The sequence below is a fragment of the Cetorhinus maximus genome, chromosome 14 (assembly GCF_964194155.1).
Source record: "Cetorhinus maximus chromosome 14, sCetMax3.hap1.1, whole genome shotgun sequence".
In the NCBI taxonomy this organism is placed as follows: domain Eukaryota; kingdom Metazoa; phylum Chordata; class Chondrichthyes; order Lamniformes; family Cetorhinidae; genus Cetorhinus; species Cetorhinus maximus.
In genome coordinates, this window is record NC_135892.1 from 1579725 (window position 1) to 1600968 (window position 21244).

Genomic DNA, 21244 nt, shown 5'->3' on the forward strand with positions numbered 1-21244 from the left:
GTACAGCAACTTTGTGCCATTGTGTAGTTCAATGGTGAGTCGGGCGACGCATGTCATTTTTGCGAGGTTAGCGGAGGAGTGGCATCATCGGACGTGAGCTTTTTTGATTTGTGTTTATCCGCACATCTGCCCCTCAGCTGAAGTTGCTGTGCTACTTGAACATAAATCATGAGCATCATTAATCACACCATCAGCTTAACAGCAAAATCTGACCCATTGTGTTACCTCTTCTCAACAAAGATCAGTCCAATCTTTTTAAGGGGGGGCAGTTGATCCCAATTTAACCACGTTCTCTGGGAATCTGCCCCATGTATCTGGTCTCTGGGTAAAAAAAAAACTAAGGTTTAACTGATTTGTAATCTTGTTCAAGGTTCTATCCGTATAGCCCCAAGTTAAAAAGCTTGTTTAGCCCATGTTATACCTGCAACATGTGTCCCTCGGTCTTTTACCAGCAAACAATAGTTTAGTCACGTGAACCTTTCTTCATAACTGGAGCTCCTTGAGTCTAGGAATCACCTTATCCTTCTCTGAATCCTATCTATACCCTATGGGCTAGAAGTTTGTCTTGGATGGTGTTGCAAAACGGGCGGTATTGGATCGGCTGCCTGTTACACCCAAATCCTGATATTCAGTCCCATCGCTGTCAATGGGACTGAGCATCAGGTGTTACATAGAAGGCGCAGCTAATCTGATACCGCCCATTTTGTGTCACTGCCTGAGACTAATTTCCAGCATTCTATCTTTTCACCAACATTTAAAATTTAATCAGCATTTGGATACCAGCAGACAAAGTTTCACTTTGAACAAAGCCAGCAGTAGAATTTGAACCTGCTAGCTCCATGATGCTTTAAGTAGATAGCAATCTAAAAATACTAACTATGAAAACAACATTCTTCAAAGGTTCTGTGAGAGTTTTGCATAATATGCAGTGCATAATTAATGAAGTAGGTTGGATCATTTATCTTTATGTGTCAGAATCAATTGCTGATTACACGCAAATTACCTTGCTTCCTTCCCTCTGAGCCTTGCTTTTAAATTATCGGGCATTTTTTAGTTTGAGTTTTTGCATTTTACCATAGCTATGTAGTTAATTATACTATACCTTTGTCTGATTTGTCCTTGAAACACAGCTACAAAATAGGTAATAAATTTAGCCTTGTTGCTCAGCATTGCTTAAAGATCATTGCTAAATATTACTGATTCATTTTACATTATTACTATTGATTTGTGGTTTCTCCACTTATTCTTGTCATCTTGCCTTGTCTTGCTTATAAGAAATTACCACTTGATGGAACCATGTCTAGAGCACAGACAAGTGGAAAGAGGTCACACGATTCTGGCTCAGAAAAAGGGTTGGTTCCCCTAGAGACTTCCCTCCCTATTTATTTGCTGGGCCTTAACCACTACATTATAATAAACCAAAAATACAGAATTCTACAACCTAGTACAGGAAGCTATCATTTTTACTTTTTTGTTGAAAAACATCAGCAATGACATACTAGTTATAATGTTCAAATGTTTATTGTCATATGGTATAACATTTACAATTTTAGGGATGGGCAATAAATGCTGGCCTAGCCAGTGACACCCACATCCTGTAAATGAATTTTTAAAAATTACAACGAATCTGCCTGGGTGTGTTTTTTATAAATTGTGCAGTACTTGTTGTGAGGCCACAGCTGGAGTACTGTGTGCAGTTCTGGTCGCCACATTATAGGAAGGATGTGATTGCACTGGAGGGGGTGCAGAGGAGATTGACCAGGATGTTGCCTGGGATGAAACATTTAAGTTATGAAGAGAGGTTGGATAGACTTGAGTTGTTTTTGTTGGAGCAGAGAAGACTGAGGGGCGACCTGATCGAGGTGTACAAGATTATGAGGGGCATGGACAGGGTGGATAGGGAGCAGCTGTTCCCCTTAGTTGAAGGGTCAGTCACAAGGGGGCATAAGTTCAAGGTGAGGGGCAGGAGGTTTAGGGGGGATGTGAGGAAAATCATTTTTACCCAGAGCGTGGTGACGGTCTGGAATGCGCTGCCTGGGAGGGTGGTGGAGGTGGGTTGCCTCACATCCTTTAAAAAGTACCTGAATGAGCACTTGGCACGTCATAACATTCAAGGCTATGGGCCAAATGCTGGTAAATGGGATTAGGTAGGTAGGTCAAGTGTTTCTCATGTGTTGGTGCAGACTCGATGGGCCAAAGGGCCTCTTCTGCACTGTGATTCTGTGAACTTCATTTGGAGATATTTAAACATGATGGGTTTCCATTCACATCAACCACCTGACAAAAATAAAGCTTTACTCCATCCCACTGTTATACTAATCTTCATCTCTTAACTGCTTTTACAAAATAGGATCAGTTTTCCGAAACTTTAGAATCTGTCATAAAAACTGCTTATGTAATTCAAATATTACTGCTGATAGGACATATTAGATACCTATGACCTTTTATTGTAGTGGATAATATGACTTTTATTCTCAAGATTTCAATCATTTTCTTTGCGTGCTAAATATTTGTTCTCCCAAGTTTGACCTAAGGCAGTTTTTTTCTTACTAACAATGCATGAATGGGCAGCAAGAACACAAAGCCTTTTCTTGCATTTCATTTTTATTAACAGCCATTTAAATAACCAGTTCACAATGTTGGGAATTGTATAGAAAGCTTTGAGGAGTATGAAATTTATATTAGCACTGCAAATTGTGATTACCCTGACATGATTCTGGTAACATGCAAACTCTTGTCAAAATGAAGGACATTTACTTTTGCATCATTTGGAAAAGGTCTGAACTACTGAAAGAATCTGCTTTTGAATCATATGAACATAAGAAATAGGAGCAGGAGTAGGCCATTTGGCCCCTCAAGTCTGCTCTGCCATTGAATAAGATATTGGCTAATCTGATTGTGACCTTCACTCCACTTTCCTGCCTATTCCCCATTAGCCTCAACTCCCTCATGAATCAAAATTTGTCTAACTCAGCCTTGTATTTATTCAATGACCCAGCCTCCACTGCTTGGTGGGGAAGAGAATTCCAGAGACTTAACAACCCTGTAGGAGAAGAAATATGTCCTCATCTCCAATTTAAGAGGCTTCCCATTTATTTTGAAACAGCCCCTCCCCCCAGTTCTGGATTTCTTTAAAAGTGGAAACATCTCAGCATCTACACTGTCAAACCCCCTCAGAATATATAAGGTCTTCAGTAAGGTCACCCTTCATTCTGCTATCGATTGTATATAGACCCAACCTACTCAATCTTTCCTCATAAGACAAACTCCTCATCCCAGGAATCAGTCTAGTGAACCTTCTCTGTACTGCTTCCAATGCAAGTATGTCCCTCCTTAAGTAAGGTGACCAAAGCTGTACACAGTACTCCAGGTGTGGACTCATCAATGCCCTGTAGAGTTGTAGCAAGAGTTATAGCAAGACTTCCCTACTTTCATACTCTATTCCCTTTGTAATAAAGACCAACATTCCATTTTCCTTCCTAATCACTTGCTGCAATTGCATGCCTACTTTTTGTGGTTCATATACAAGGAAACCAGGCCCCTCTGTACCTCAGCATTCTGCAGTCTTATCTCTTTCTCCATTTCTGATTTTCTATTCTTCCTGCCAAGGTGGACAACATTACGCTTTCTCACATTATACTCCATCTGTCATTTTTTGCCCACTCACTTAACCTATCTATATCCCTTTGCAGATTCTTTGTATCCTCCTCACAACTTGCTTTCTTACTTATCTTCGTATCATCAGCAAAGTTGGTGACAATACAATTGGCCCCTTCATCCAAGTCATGGGTTCTAAATAAATGAGGTCTCAGCACTGATCCCTGTGGCACACCACTAGTTACTGTTTGCTACCCTGAAGCTAACCTTGACTCTGTTTCTTGATAGTTAGCCAGTCCTCTCACTGTGCTAATATATCACCCCAAACACCATAAGCTTTTATCTTGTGTTTATGTGGCACGTTTTTAAATGTCTTTTGGAATTGCAAATACACATCTACTGCTTCCCCTTTATCCATCCTGCTTGTTACATCCTCAAGGAACTCTAATAAATGTGTCAAACATGATTTCCATTTCACAAAACCATGTTGACTCTGCCTGATTGTATTAGATTTTCTAAATGTCCTATTACCTCTTTAATAATGGACTCTAGCATTTTCCTAGTGACAAATGTTAGGCTAACTGGCCTATATTTTCCTGCCTTCTGGCTTCCTCCTTTCTTGAACAGAGGTGTTCCATTTGCAGTTTTCCAATTCACTGGGACATTTCCAGAATCAAGGGACTTTTGGAAGATTACAACCAATGCATCCACTAACTCTGCAGCCACTTCTTTTAAGACCCTAGGATGCAGGCCATCAGGTCCAAGTAATTTGTCGGACTTAAGCAGTGGTGTAGTGCTGCAGGAGAGCACTGGAGTGCCGCTCCGGCACCTTCTATTTGAAGCAGACTTGTCCAACTCAAAGCAGCCTGCCAAACTTGTTGGGCATTCAAGTGACATATATTTGAAAAATGCTGTAAAGCTGCTTGTGCAACCACAGGCTAGTTCCTCCCTGCATTTGCTGTTGATAAGCTCACTCGTGAGTGTGAGGCAACTGGAGCGACGGGGCCCAGGGGAGCCTGAGACTGGAGGGGGAGGGGGAGGCAACTGGAGCAACGGGGCCCAGGGAAGCCTGAGTGGAGCACGAGGCAGTTGGAGTGGTGCCCAGGTGAGCCAGAGCGGGGTACACGGGTATCAGTGAGTAGCTGGAGACTGTCTGAGAGAGAGGGGGTGGTGGGGGGGGGGGGGGGGGGGTGGAAGAATGTGAGGGGGTGGGGGAGGAGAGAGTCTGGAGGGGATAGAGAGTGAGTGTGGGGAGAGAGAATGATTCACAATTCTTTGACTGTGATAGCCTGAGAATGTGAAACATGGTACAGAATTTGTATTCTCTGCTGGCAGCTTTACATGGAATTCACAGCACAAACAGGCCTTTTGGCCCATCTCATCTATGCTGGTGTTTATGTTCCACACAAGCCTCCTCCCACCCTTCTTGATCATACTATCAGGGTAACTTTCAGCTTCTTTCTTTCTCATGTGCTTATCAAATTCCTTGAATGTATCTATACTAGAATCATAGAATGGATACAGCACAAAAGGGGGCCACTCAGCACATTGTCGCTGTCAGTTCTCTGCAACAGCAACTCAGCTAGTCCTACTCCTCCACCTTTTCCCTGTAGCCCTGTGAAATCTTTTCTCTTCAGGTAATTACCCAGTTTCCATTTGAAAACTGCACCTGAATCTGTCTCCGCCACATACTCAGGCAGTGCATTCCAGATCCAAACCATTTGTTGCATAAAGAAGTTTTTCCTCATGTTGCTTCTAGTTCATTTAGAGTTCTTGGCCTTCTGCTGATGGGGACAGTTTCTCCCCAGTTACACTATCCAGATCGCTCATGATTTTGAACACGTCTAACAAATCTCCTCTCAACCTTCTCTTCTCCAAGGAGAACACCCCTAACTTTGCCAATCTATCCACATAACTGAAGTCTCTCATCCTCAAAACCATTCTCTCAAATCTTTTCTGCACCCTTTCTAAAACTTCACATCCTTCCCATCAAGGCTGAACCAGTGTTTAATGAAGATTCATAACTCACGTGCTTTTGTACTCTGTGCCCCTATTTATAAAACTGCTTTCTTAACCTGTCCTGCCATCTTCAATGGTTTAAGCACATACACACCCGGGTCCCTCTGCTCCCGCATTTCCTGTAGAATTGCACCCTTCATTTTATGTCACCTCTCCTCATTCTTCTGACCAAAATGTATCACTTTTATTTCTCTACATTAGATTTAATCTGCCATGTGTCTGCCCATTCCTCTAGCCTGCTTATCTCCTCTTGAAGCCTACCACTATCCTCCTCACACTTCACAATACTTCCAAGTCTTGTGTCATCTTTAGATTTTGAAATTGTGGCCTGGTCCAGGTTGTAAATATAAATCAAGAAAAGCAGTGGCTTCTCTATATACCACCCGCCAGTTGAAAGTAATTATTTTTGTAATTCATTGAATTAAACTGTTGCATAATGAAATTCTAGCTATGCTAAAGACTAATAATGATTCAAAATACTACACGGTTGGAAATAAAATGCCTACTGGCACTAATATTTTTCACTTAAAAAGCATAGTTTTATTGATATTTGGGGACTCAAATGATTAATACTTAGGAAAACAATGTCATAGATTTAGAAATGATATGGCCAACACATTCTCTTGGAGCTCCTGCACCTCAAAATTTGGCACTACACCACTGGCCTTAAGTCCCAGTAGTTTTCTCAGTACTTTTTCCCTAGTGACCGGGATTGTTTTAAGTTCCTCCCTCTCTTTTACCTCTTGATTTTTTTTGCTATTCTTTGGATGCTTTGTGTGTCTTTTACGGTGACGACAGATACAACATATTTGTTCAAAGTCTCTGCAATTTCCTTATTCCCCATTAATTTCCCAGTCTCACCCTCTGAGGGGCTAATGCTCACTTTAACCATTATTTCCTTTTTATATACTTGTAGAAGTTTTTTTTGTTGACTTTTTATATTTCTTAGTGATTTCCTCTAGTACTTTGGGTTTCTTTTTTGGTCATCCTTTGCCGGTTTCTAAAACTTACCCAATCTTCTGGCCTACCACTAATCTTTACCCTGGTGCATCTTTCTGGCAGAGTCATTCTTCCTCAGGAGAATGTGCATTTGTTGGGAGTTATGAAATATCTCCTTAAATGCCTGCCACTGTTTCTCCGCCGCCTTCTAGGCCCGTTCGTTTTGGGGGAAGCTGAAGTCCCGCCCTCACTTGGCTCTAAATGGTTGAGGTTTGAATCTTCTCGCGAATAGTCCCTGTCGATTGGTTCCTTCTGTTACCTGGCAGGCAAATGTGCAATCGGAGGAAACACGCCTCAGGTTTAACCATATTGAAAGATGAGGCGCTTATTTATTGAGAATGTAACACAATACAGGAATCACAGGAAGAGCGGGCATAGCGCATGGAATTAGAGAATGCTTCGAGAAATGGTAAAAAAGTAATGAGGTTTGGGGCTAAATGGCCGCAGTATCTGTATCCAACTGCACAATTTGATCGTTCTTTTTCCCGCTAGCTTTCAGAACAATGCGAATCTACAAATAAAAAAAAATTAAAGGGAGAAACAGCTGCCGTTGATCTATTATTGCAATACTGAATGGGCGTGAGGGCGAGGTCATATGGCACTTTACTGCTGACCAACAAAGTAGACCTGTCACGTTTGGGCTGTACTGATACCTTTGAAGTAACAAGTGCAACGCTTTTAACAAGGTGGATAATGACAGGGAATAAAACTATTGCTGCTAGTTTGGATTTGAATACAATTAACCTGAATACACTTTAATCTTCATTAGCAAGGAATTGGGGTGGAACCCATTTAGAGTAGTTCTACTCTCCTTATAAAGTGGGTATTCTGGAAAATGATTTTTTTGGTACTAATCATAGAAATGTTACAATGAAATACTTTTGTGGAAGAGTACAAGGATTAAAGTGATAAATTGGGTCGGTTTGAAATGTATTTGAGATTAAAGCCTTTTCGGTTACTGTTAAAGATTTTCGACTGTCCAATGTCAGCTTCCGAGTTCAGCTTCTCTGCCCTTCTCCTGACATCACTTCTGAAAATGGTCCCGTAGTTTTACCCTTCCATTTCACACTCAAAAGAACGAGTGTTTAGATACCAATAGGATTAACATGTTTTATTTCTTTAAGAGCAACAGTTGGCGAAATATCCAAATCAATTATTACTATGTGCCAATCAAGCCTTTGATTAAGTGACTGAGCGGTGTGAGCCAAGAGTTACACACTTCCATAAGTCTGTAAAATACCTACAAAGTACAAAACCCGTAAGTATCCCTCTAGAACCAGGACTGAGTTATGCGAGAATTGAGTGGGGGGTTCCGAGAAACGACGTATACCCCTTCCCTTGGATTATTCTATAAAGCTGGACAAGTCACACATGTGTGTGTTGAGAAATCCAGAGCACTGGTACAAACACGAATCTCCCCCTAGCAGAGCTGCATAATCTGTGTTGAGGTGGGTAATGCCGTTTCACGTTTAGCTTCTCGCTGTCAGCGAACGATGCCAATTGCTGTTAAAATGGACTGGATGCAGACAATGTGGTTACGTCGAAGTCACGATTTCTGGGAATGAGAGGATGCCCAGTCATATCAGATAACAATTAGGTGATTTCTCCATTCTGCCGCTCACCCTTCACCTTGTAAATAACAAGTCCAGCGGTAAAGAGAATGTTTAACCCCTCAGGAGGTGTTCATGTTATACAAGTTATTACATTTCTTGAAATGTTTCTTGCCCGAGGGGCACCGGAAAACCCACCACATTTTAGGAAATCGGTTTTTTTCCCCCTCTAAACGGTTTAGCTTTTTAATATGGGGCTTAGGTTTTGTTTACCCACAGGTAAAGTATTGGGGAAGGTCCACACCCGCGGTGCAAGGGATCATAATCTGAAATTTAAAGTACCTTGTCTAAACACGTGCCTTGAAGTGATGCTAGGTTCATAAGAGAAGTCCAAGTGGCATCGACGATAATTTTAATGTAAACCATTTTTAAAATCGCATTGTAAAAAAAAAAGCGTTTGATTTATGAGATAAAACCTACATTTTTGGTTCAGAAAATAAAGCTTCAGATGCCAACGACTGAGCCGAAGGAAGTTAACTTTACCTCGTACAGTTAAAGACAATGAAGATCCTGCATGTGGAAATTGGGAACAGGAGATTGCAGCCTCGGTCACTTCATGTGGGATTTGTACCACTGCGGGTCAAGCCAATCAACTCTTGTCGCTTTATTAATGGCTTCTCGACTGCACCTCTTTTCATAATAACCATTGTCCAGTTTCCTACAAGTTTACAGAGATGTTTAAAGTAATGTACATCAATCGTTTTCTTAAACCTACCTGACCCATATGTCATTTACTTGATGTGTTTTGTATCAGTACCCCCTTTCTAAATAAGGAATATTCTGTTTCTAATATTGGTACCTACATTCCGCGTTACCGACACTGAGAAGTAAAAGTACTGAACTGATGCACTTGACTTCAGGCTGTCACTTTTGTGTATAAATTCATTGGCTTCCAGTTTTATTTCAATGTGTGTTTGTGCTCATTTCTAGTTTCATGCAATTGTAGTTCGTTGGATGTTGCATATTAGGGAGAAAATGAGAAGGGGGGTGGGGTGGTGACAAAGTTCGGCATAATCCGTGATCTAGAACTTTCACTCTAGTTATAAGTGACAACCGAACCTTCACCTGGTTTGTCACTGGATATTCCTTAGCCCGAACGTCACTCCCGTCTTACAAGTTCCACATAAGCATTCTACCGAATTGGTGGAGGAAGCTGTTACTTGTTGTTCAACCTGGATCCGTTGTATTAGTTGGCATTGAAATGTCATTTAGAAATGACACTTGAAATTTAGTTTCTCTGAACCCTTTTAGCCAAACCCTTCCTCAATTAGCCTTGGACAAAGAGTCTAAATGGTTAAATAATCAACATTTACAAACCATCGGGGCACGTGAGGGTTCCCTTTGATTGTGGTTATGCAGAGTGTTTTACAGCTTTTATAAGGGGCTCGGGTAAACCCTTCCCATGATCAACATAGGTCCTGGAACATTGGCATAAAGTGTGTGTCCAATCGTGTTCCTGAATTGTAAATGTCGAAGGAGGTGGAGGGGGCTAATACCCGGAAACCAGGGTCAAGCTTCCTGGAGTATTTCTCCAGGTTATTCAGCTTCGGAGCAGTCATGTTGTCCTGCCCGCCATGGTTCCATCTGCTGTGTAGGGAGCTCCAAACATTTCCAATCTCAGAAGTCAAACATGACTCGCCACTTTGCTCCTGAGGGCATTAGCTGGGCTTTAAATAATTCATCTTATTAAAACTATTAGAAGACCGGCCTGGTCTAAGTTTTTTTGTTTTTATCTCTTGTTTTTATCTCTGGTCTAAGTTTGTTTCCTTCTGGATTAATTTGAATCGGGTTTTCCTCCGCTAACTGGATGGTACATTAGATCAATGATATGCTGCATTTCACCGTTTGATTTCCTGAGGTTTTGTACACAGCCCGTTGTATTAGAATAGTGGCTAGCAAATCACTTTCCAATATCTTACAGTGAGTGCTTTGGAATCATTTCAGTTTCGCAACCGGGGGGAAAAAATCTTTATTTAATGCCTTTTATAGATTTTGGATATACCTCCACCCCCCATCACCCCCGGGAGAATTATGCGTGGGTTTTAAAATATGAAGCAATACATTTTGACATGAAATTCAACTACACCATTTATATCAAATAAATACAATTACACATCAGGTTCTTTATCCGAAGATTTAATGCCAGTCTGTTGAACTGATAATTGTTTTTTTTTTGTAATTAGGAAATCATAATCAAGCACAAGATGGGTTACGATCGAAAACTTTGTTTCCACCAATCAAAACGGAGGGAAGCAAGACAATATCTTACATTGGGTCATTTTACAAATACTGGCTTGGCACGATTAAATCATTTGTAATTTGTTTAAAAAGGGGGTAGGAGGCGGTGGATGACTCTATCAGCTTCCCCTATCCATGACCTAAAACCTGGACCCCCTGCAGAGTCCATTTATGCGGATTCTCCAACCCTTTTAGAAATGGTCGAGTGCAGCGCGTACATTTCAAACGCACTTTACGCCAGAGCCTTTGGTTAACCAGAGGGGACGCGACAGGAGCCTGAGCACTAACAGGAATATCAGGCCCAAATAATTGCACATAAATACGTAAATTTGACAAAACAAATAATATAGCAAGAACACACACATGTACATAAAATAATGATCTATCGGAAGCTGAACGTGCCCTGGAGGATTGCTCCCTTGACACCTCTGTGCCGATGTAAAGGTTAAGCAGTTGGTGCTTTCCATTTTGTCTTCAGACACAAAAACATTTGGAAGTCTAATTTGAATGTATATTAGGTCGAGTTGGAAACTCGAATCCCCGTTTGCTTTACATGAGGGTTACTCTCCCAAATCTACCAGGTATGTTTATAGTGGAGATTTAAAAAAAAACACAATCAAATTACAATAAGCAAATACATTCGAGATTTGCTGAAATCTTGTCTTTGAGAGGTTAGAGGCGGTCACGCACCATAAGCAGATGAAACTCGTAGAAATAAAAAAAAACCCTTCACACAGGCCGTGCCGTCAGGAAAATGCTTATTTTAATGCGACGGTAAAACAGGGCTTCATGTATTGCACAGAACAACTCCGAATGGACTCAATGGTTTCTAATTCTAGTGAAAAATCAGCCGGTGTAAAAATGACCTGGGTTTTAAGGACATTTCCCCGAGTGAACAGACAATTGGGAGTTGAGCAGCATTGATAGAACAGAGTTGTTATGTGTTACTCCACGTATTGCGCCCAGGATCCATGAATTGAGGGGCCCCACACATGTTACAAGTGCCTTTTGCCTCGAATTCGTTTATAAATCATTTAAATGAACAATTAACAGTGGCTTAGACTCTCTTGAATGATCTGGAACTAAGGTAACTGCTGTTGGCCATAAGCGAAGATGACATTTGTTTACGGAGATAGTGTATTGGACGGGACTATTTGGGACATGTTTTTTACCCTGACCGAATGAGCATGTTTACCCAAATTCGGGAAAATATGATACATTAAATAGAAAAATTATTGCGCGATTATTTTGGAGCAAAAAAATAAATAGAGCAACCAGACAAAATTCAATTGAATTTCTGTTCCAAACGCGTTCGTGGTCTTTTTTCAGCCAATTCCTCCCCCCGCCCCTCTCCCCCCACGCCCCCCGTTTTAAAACCTATCATCTTATCAGCTCTGTGAACAAGTCCGACCAGCTCAGCTACAGAGCTATAGACAGAGCCCAATGAAAGAGGCAGCAGAAGGTTTACAGAACAGGCAGGTCAACAACTAGAGATGTTATTATTGAGCCCCTTGTTGAATCTAAAGAGACAGCACTCACTTCTGCAGTCATATCTGGTCCCTTGTGGAAACTGGAATGTACACTCCCGGCTCGGGAGGCGAAGAAGCGCGTGATAGGCTTACAATACCAATGAATGCACGCACATTGGGAAGGGACGCCGGCATTTCCCGATTAAATAGCGCGATGAAAAACGCGGTTTTTTCCCTCTCAACATCTAACCAAATTTCAGTTCCCAGGATTTAGGATGACCCCGCCGCACCCAATCGCTGCAGCTCTTTTCGCTTTGGAATTGCAAAAACAGAATCGTTTAACGGGGCGAAATGACAGCAGCATTTCCAGCAAATGTTCTTTCCAGTCCTATTCAGTTAGATTTGGCAATGCACTTTCGGCTGCAGGTCATCCTGTATGTGCGTTTAGCGATTTCAGTGCAGTTTATTTTGCAACCGATAGTGTCATCATTAATAGAAGTACTTGTTTTTTTTTTATTGTAACAATTGTGCGAGAGTGTATGCATTTGATCAATAATACGTTTGATATCTTAAATGAATAAAAAAAATCTATTATAATAAATAACAAGACTTAAAATTATTTGAAATCCCCCATTGAAATAAATGTCAACAACAGCCAACTAACATGACGATGAGGACAATGTTATAAAGTGTAGATTTTACATCAGTCATTTGAAAAGCTTGCTGAATTATAAATAACCAAACAATTAAACGAAGCCATCCTTATTTTTGACTGTCCGTTTCCTATGTTCAACTTGAACAAATAAACAATATCAACTCTCTCGGATTTGTCATTTTGCCCGGCTGTGAACAGTTTCGCGAGAAACCTGGGATATGCTGGTATCCCAACACCGGCGCAGGTTTTGTAAAAAGATCAAATGCAAGATGCCTCAAAATCGCATTAGAAGTCGTTTATAATAAAGCCATGTTTGACTTGTTACAGAATCTACTAGGTCTGGGTCGCCTAGTGTGTCAATTAGAGCCGATGGTCAATTAATTAAGATTAGAAATAATCTGGATGATAAACGCGGATGTAATATCGAGTATCGATTCAGCCCACAGATAAAATCGCACGCCAAATTCAAGAATGAGAAACCGTTGATAGCTTTTTTTTTAACCGATTCTAACAGTAATAGCGACAATGGAAGCAAATTATTGCAAAACATCCTTATCCTTTTCATGCTATTGATTCCTGTTCCCCCCCAACCTCCCCACCCCCCAGATTACACACTAATATTATCGTTGTGCCGATTGCTATATCACACCTACCTTAAATTACAGTTCAACTTGTTTTCAATAAAACCTCTTTAGTGAAATCGGTCTCAGGCACATTCTTCAAGCGTGGGGCATGTATTTATACTTGAAGCGATTTCTTGGCTTTAACGTTGATTTAAAGGAAAACAGTTTTACATCAGAGGCCTGTTCATTGCTTTCTCTCTCTCTCTCTCTCACTCTCTCTTTTTAAATTAATAAAACTCAGAAGAAATTCGAATGTTACCGCCATCAAAATACAGATGGATCTATATTCAGTCTTGAAGCATGAAACTACTACATTGAACTGACTGCACGATCCAGAGATTAATTTACAAGAATATACAGCTAATTGCCAACAAAGTTCTCAAACGTATTAGTGTTTCTAGTGGAATACTGCTGGGACATTGCCAAGTGGGTGCATGTCCATCTTAATGTTATACCTGCAGTCCAGCTGATTCTCTCAGGCCAGCTCACCCGAGTTTGGAACAGCATTCACAATCTATTTCATTAACTTGTAACTACAATTACACAAGTGTCTAAGCAATCCAAAATGTCACAGATATCTCTTTATTTAACCGATATTTTTGTTTTTGTTTTTACACAGCGTGTTCCGAGTCAGCCTCCAAAAGGCTCAGAGGTTCCTGTCAGCGTGCGGGAGGTCAACCTGTCCCCAGAATTCGAGTCCTGAAACACGTCCAAAATTCCGACAAGTGAAGCTCTGGGAATGCGTTGCAAAGTTTGCCAGCTCAAGCATTTTAAGCATTTGTCTCACGTATCTCCAGACCTCCAGCTGGTCTTTGTTTATCTGGTAAAGAACCTACCAGGTCCTGCCGTACAGCAGACCAGGATTGACCATACTCCCCGTGTAGTCTGCAGTCCCTGTGTCCATTTGAGACATGTTACTGACCGAATTGTGCAGAGACGATGGATTTGGGGACACCTGGCCTAGGTCTTGAGCTGGAGCTAGTGAATTCACTTGTTGATTCTGCTGTTGGGGGATGGTAGTGCTGGCGACCGGGAGGATGCCGTTTGCCCCCTGTTGCTGCTGTGCTTGTTGGCTGGGGGTTGGGGTGCTCGAGCCATTTTGACAGGGTTTACCGTCTTTCACAAGAACTGGCACAGCCACCCTCCTGGGGGACTGTTGCTGTTGGCACAGGTTGTTTTCCTGCTGCATTTGTTGAGCAGCCTTGTCCTTGGCTTGGCGTTTCATCTTGTAGCGGTGGTTTTGAAACCAGATCTTGACCTGTGTCGGCGTAAGATGGATCATGCTGGCTAAATGTTCCCTTTCGGGAGCAGACAGGTACTTCTGCTGTTTGAAGCGTCTCTCCAACTCGTACACTTGGGCCTGGGAGAATAGTACCCTTCTTTTTCTCCTGGGCGTAGCATGTAAAGGTGCCATGGGCTTGGCGGCGTCTGTCATTCCACTCAAAGTCCCCATCCCTGTCATATTCATTCCTGAAGACGTTCCCATGAAGCGGGAGACTAAACAAACGTGGCAATGAAAATGCTGTGGTTAAAAAGGCCGCAAGGTAGAAATCTTATTCAGAGTCATCATTTAAATTAGGTGGCACGATTTCAAAACAGTTTTGTAATTTACACAACATGAATACGCGGCGACATCCTAAAGGGTTTTTTTTTTCATAAGCAACAGAATAACACAGAGCAACACCTAATTATTATTAAAATATTATTATAAGTTAATTGGTTGGAATGTCTAAGAACGTCCAAACTCTAAGTGGCTCAGTAGTGCAGTATTAACAAACATGTGCAATACTTACCATCGGATAAATGTCAAAAAAAAACCTATTTTGACCAATTATAAGATTATTCTCTATGGGTCTGACCTGCTCAATATTAGCCCATGGTGTTTCTTAGCAGTTCTGAAGTTTGATATATGTTAAGTTTAATTTAGTTATAGTGAAACAATTGTTAGTTTATTGACCATAGTGAATGAAATAACTTCAATGGGCACCTAAATCAAGCTGATTAGACTGATTTTAAAATAAAAACTCTACCATTGAACCAGGATAAAATCGTTGCTCTATCCGCGAAAATAAAACTTAAGATTTGAGCGAGTCTTACTTGTTGAATATCTGGGATCCGGGTTAGTCCCGTACCAGCCAGTCGCTGCGGCGCTATTCCTCATGGTGTCCTGGTAAGAAGGCAGCTCCCCCATGTTGCCAATACTCCCGTTGCAATAGCCTCCCATGGCACTGTGAGAAAATTGGGAGACGCCGTGTGGCATGTGGTAGGTGGTCGCCACCGTGGCGTTGTGACCCATGGTGTGCTGTTGCATACCAGCCTGGGAGACCTGAGGTTGGCGGTAACCTCCCAGAGGGGCTCCGAGGTTGCCAGCGCCATCCATGCCACCAAACTTCTTGTACGACTCCTCAATCGGGCTCAGAATGTCTGTCACTGAAAAAGGCGTTGTGTGCTTTGGGCTCAACGACATGATTCAGCGACAGAGCAGGTACAAATTTTTTTTTTTGAGAGGATCAACCCGTGTGTTGTGTTCAGCTCTCCCTCTCTCGCTCCTCTTGTGGATGCCGACGTAACAGGGTGTTTTGGAGTCTGCCTGAGATCCGATTGATCGGCTTGGAGGAGGCGAGCCCCAATTCCTCTTATCTTTGATTTAGTTTAACCAGGCGCCAGGTTTACGACAGAGCCCTGGGGGAGGAGCATCTCTCTAAGCGAGCAAACAATAGCGCTTGACATCTTTACCAAGATAATTGAGGTAAATGTAGGTAGGTCCATATTAAGATAAACGTGATGCAGGATAGAACTTGATTAAATACTTTTTGAGCGCTTCTGGACTCTAATGTAACACCTTTGATATAAATCTGATTAACACACATCGTGATGTTCCACAGAGTAATACGAAATGACGAATTGTCACATACAGTAATTGAGGTTTTCTCATTAATGTGTATTCAATTTTCTTGAAAACTGGGAGGTTGTTGGCTTCTAGTAGTTGGTTTCATGCCCCTGTTCTCAGATTCTGAATACAATGCGGCGTATTGGCTAAAAGAGATATTCGCCGCTAGGGAAAGCACCAGGGGCGCATAGTCAAAGAGATAGAATGTACGGTCCTCTCTTTTGTATCACATCCTAATTTATGCATCCTTTAAGCATCATTTTGTTGCAGCCGAGGGGTACTTGCAAATAAGCCCCCAGTAAGTAAATCCGATGCACCGAAAGAATGGGGGAATGTTCAGAGTGTCTTCTACAGAGCGCTCCCTTCTGCCAAGATAATTACTTCGCTTGCCCTTGGTTTATTTTATACACGCGAGCATGTATATTATCAAAATAGAGCCGTGTGATTCAGGACTACTGTTGAGGAAGAAGCAAAATGAAGAGAGAGAGGGAGAGGGAGATCACTTACCTCTCCGAATTATCAGCTGACTAAATGGAAAATAAAAAGATGATCCCTACTTTGATTTGACTGAAATTAGGAGAGTTATAGCAGAATAACATAGTGTCTGAAACTAATGTGTCAGCTGTAATATTTGACCATAGTTTCAGCAAATCTTAGCCAAAATACATTCTGCACAATGTCTTCTATTTTTTTAAACAATGCAATTTTTGAAGGTAGTTATTCCTTAAGGTGGTATTATATATATATGATTTATATTTAAATATATACATTACTAAATATTTTCTCTTCACTTAGGTGTTCAAAGCTATCCCGCCAAATCTGTGTCGGTCTTAGAAAGCTGAACCTAGACAAGAGGATTCAGTTTTGTTGTTTGAAGTACATCTTATTGGCCTTAAAAGAGATTGGGGCCGCAATATTTCAGTACTAAAATGACAGAAGAAGCAAGCCGAGTGTTGTACCGCTATCGGAAGCTCCATCAAAGTGCTACACTTAATTTAACGAGCGGGTATATTTAAAAAAAACACTTTAGTTGCTTTGTGAGATGCGCCGCTATTTCCAACGCTTTCGATAAAGCCACAATATTCTGCTAGAGGAATCAGGCTTACTTCCACCGCGGGTTTATCGACGCGCGTTTTGTAACGATATATTTTTTTTTAGAAAAAAAGGTTGGAGCAAAACTCAACTGGATGATTTCGAGAAAAAGCTATGTTCCTAATTTTAATAAGTCATTATTGTGATCAATTCCAACCGGCTCACTGCCAGCATTGGTTAATTGGAGACTAACACTGCGATCCCTTAATTCCCTCCTTAGCCTAGAATTTGCTGGTCCAATTTTAGATTCATTTTCATTGGAAAGGTGTAACTGAACAAAAATATCATCTTGCGTCTAGTACAGGCTGTTTTTTTTTTTGACTTAAGGGATGTTTAGAAGTTTCATGGAAGATGGTCACTTTCATCCAGAGTGTATTCCAGGTAAAATAATCACCCATGTTTATGTAATCGCCGCGGCAAAACCTCATTATTACTGTCCTTTCCTGAATTAATGTTTAATAATTCCACACCTCTCAATGAAGAGGCGCTTGTTGCTTTATGAGTCGTGTTGAAAAATGAAGTACTTATATTTGCCTGGGTAACTGCCTGATGCTGGATTCCTGCAAACCATGGTTTGAGATGAGGAGACCGGTCAGACTCAATGACTTTGCTGCCACTCGACAGGTTAGGAAGAGGCAAGACTTTGTCAATAAACGTTGCCACTAATCCTGGAACTATGCACCTCGAGTTTAATACAAGCGGTGCCGGCCAGACGAGTACACACGGGACTGTTCTTAAAAACAGCGCCAATTTTGCCCGTCTGAAAGAGGAGCTGAGGAACAACTAACTCAACAGGCCTCACAATTAGCAAGTGGATCCTGTAGAGTGGTGATCATGTTTCTACGGTGAGCAGGAGTTTGGTGGGGGGGGTGGGGGAGATGAGGGGGACAGCAAACTGGCCGGTTTGAAATAGTGTTTGCAAACAGGGCGATGCACTGTCAGGTTTAGTGCCCATGGATAAATATTCAGGTCATTATAAGATAATTCCGCTCCGACTGCTTGTAACAGGTGTGTATTCTCACAAATAGAAAACGATTGGCTTTGTTGGTGGAAAAGCCCCGCATAAGGCAGCGCCGCCTCATGAGTTAATATTGATGTACGAACCAAACCGCATCTCAACTCTTCTAGTTGAGCCGGTTGTTGGTCCTGGGGAATAAAGCCACTAACCCGGAGGATCGGGAAAGCTGCGATGATCATTGGATCTTTAAGAACTATCACCTCAGCTAAAAAAAAAACACGAAATGGGGGCTGTTAACGAGAAACATTACGATATTAAACCCCGAAATCAAACAGCACCAAAGTTTAGGAAATGATCGGGTATATATGTGTCTATTTAAACATGTACGTTAATTTGGGATTGCACAGTTGAAAGTGACAGAAAGGCCCTAAACTAGTTGCTACTCAAACTATTGATAGCCGTGGATGTGGAGCAAATTTAGTATTTTGTGTACAGACAATGCAGCATTGCATTTTAAAACCATCGGGGTTGAAATTATGAATCGGGGATCTCATGTCGAAAACAGCAATTAACATTACAATTTAACATCGCCAGAGAAAATAAAAGCATGTCATTTGTTGGAAATAAAACAAAAACAAAATAACAAACTCAGCTCAACAGCGTTGCTGCTGGTCCCTGCAAATACCTATTTAAAATGTGCTGTTAAATAAGCACAATTCCTTTGAAACGGAGTGCTTTTATAACGTTTAATCTGTGGTCCATAAAACAATGAGCCGTCACGAGACTTTCATGGTGTCAAAATAATCCACTTTAAACTTTTGGAACCGGCATGTCCCCCGTCACACCGCAATGGGAATGTGGTGGTTTCATATTTAACCTGCTAACGCAGAGGCCGTATGACTTGCTTTACCCGCGAAGAGACGGTGCATTGTGTAAAATAAACTATAGGCAGTGCACACGACTTTAGCGGGAGATGTAGTAAAACCGTGCAATCCGGAGATTAAACTGTTCCGAAGGATTCTGCGACATTGAACTAATAAGAACGAACGTCAGGCAATGACAGTATAAAGCGCCTTATAAGTTAAGCGAGTTGTTCCAACCATTAGGTATCCCTTACACAGACACGGCATAATACTCTTTAAAACAATTTCATTTTAGAGTTGAGCCTAAATCCAGTATATAAACTGTAAAAGGAAAGTGCTATGAATTGACCAATATTTAATTTCCCCAGTAGGAAGGCGGAATAAAACCCATTGAGAACATGCACAAGAAGGTTTGAAATGGCTGGACAGGAAACTCCTTTTACTAAAGGAGGCAAGGAGTAAAGTTGCGAGGAAGAACATTAATCCAGTTATGTTGTTGCTTGATTTGTAATGCCGTCAACTATTTGATTCAATGGGTATTTTACACGCAATAAGTTATATATATATATATGTAACAGTCTTTGGCGATTGTTCTTAATCCCCTCAATGTTTTGACTGGCATAAACACTGCCTCGCCCTGAGGAACTCTGTACAAACTGGCTTTCAAACCTCACAGTTGATTACAGATCTGCCATTAACCTGTTTTGTAAGTCAGTGTATCTGGAAATTTTGACCGCAATGAATGCTAACTCGATTTCTGGACAACAAAAGCCAATAGAGGTATGTATACAGCGATAAGTAACACATAATTCACATGTATCGACTTAGGTTATCAGAGTGATTTGTAAATGTTAAAATATTGTCTTTGAATATCGTGCACATATCATATTCCTTCACCGCGTTTACGGGGTATTTCAATATCCACCGGTAATGATCATAAACTGACTCCAGTTCCAAACTGTACAATTTGCCCCATTATTTGTCTGAAATGCGGAGAAGACAAATTTAGAGCGAACCTTGACGCTATTTCAATTTTTGGCGTTCTTGTACAGACCTGGACATTGTAATCTGGGTCCTGTGTTAATTTTTGCATTCTGATTTGCACTTTACAAAGACCGTTGCATTCTGCCTATCTTAATATGTTCGGTTTAACCAAAGCCAACCCAGAAGATAGCAAACCTGCAGGGGATGGGAGGGGGGGGGTGTGACATTTTAAACCTTAACACTTATCTGCAATTTGCAAGTCTCTCAATTTGCAGCAAATGCTCACGAGCCCCAATTAAACCTTAAGTGAAAGTCACAAGGCGCTATAGAACGGTGCGAACAGCATTTTAGAGAAGTAGGTTTTGTCTGTTTAAGAAGGGACAGCACAAAAGATTAATCAACCAACAAGTTGGGCCATCGAGAGCACCAAATCTGAGCCTGATCTGAGTCACTGGACGGTGATTTAAAATGGGAATTCTGACTGATTTTCTCTCTCGCTAGCTCAGGGACATTGAGGCCAATTGTTTGTCCCTCCCACCTCATCAACTGCGATTACCCAGAATTACTTAGAAATTACATCATGGAATAAAGGCTGTTGGGCCCAATCACTCCATGTTGGCATTTATCCTCTACTTGAGCTGTAATCCTAATCCCATGTGTTCCCATACCCCTTTAATCTCCATCTCCCCCAACCATCTATCCAATTTATTCTTACATGTTGACATTGTCTTTGCTTCAATCACCAACTCAAACAATGCATTCTGCAGCCCCACAACCCTTTATGCAAACAGATTATTTTCTATTCTCTGTCTTAAATTGATTACATTAAATTTTTTGTACTCACATTCCCTTGCTGTTGGTTCCTTCCATCACTGGCAGTCTCTTCCTATTTATTTTTGTCCCATGTCAAACTTGTTGGTAGTTGAAGGAGAGAGGACTAAGGGGTTATTGAAAATAAGATAGTGCACGTGATTAGGGCTGTTGTTTATATGGAGTAGAAATCCTAACACTGACTCATTTGTATATAATTCTATGTAAAATCCCTTTATAATTTGTTACTTTAAAAAAATCATCTTGTTCTAATGAAAACAGCCCTAATTATTCAATTAATTCTCCCCATTGCATTTCTGCATACCAAGCTGTATTCTGGCGAATCTGTGCTGTACGCTTTATATTACCTCAACACCTTGAGATTAAAGGACAATAAATCTCCAGAACCTCATGGTTTTTTAAATCCCACTGTGTTA

The 21244-nt window shown here is 41.2% G+C and overlaps 1 protein-coding gene across 1 annotated transcript; it reads right to left on the reverse strand.

Moving 5' to 3' along the window:
• Positions 1–14042: 14042 nt before the first annotated feature.
• nkx2.4b (NK2 homeobox 4b) lies at positions 14043–15677 on the reverse strand. Its single transcript, XM_078557567.1, has 2 exons — positions 15308–15677; positions 14043–14707 (listed from the first exon to the last, which is right to left on the reverse strand). Exons 1-2 carry the CDS (start codon positions 15675–15677, stop codon positions 14043–14045), a joined length of 1035 nt encoding a protein of 344 aa, XP_078413693.1.
• Positions 15678–21244: the final 5567 nt, after the last annotated feature.

Bases quoted from the DNA above. Each gene is read 5' to 3' on its own strand.
- nkx2.4b (XM_078557567.1), bottom strand. From the start codon at position 15,677: ATGTCGTTGAGCCCAAAGCACACAACGCCTTTTTCAGTGACAGACATT. The intron at 14,708-15,307 runs GTAAGACTCGCT...ACGTTTGTTTAG, and splicing joins GGATCCCAGATATTCAACAA to TCTCCCGCTTCATGGGAACG.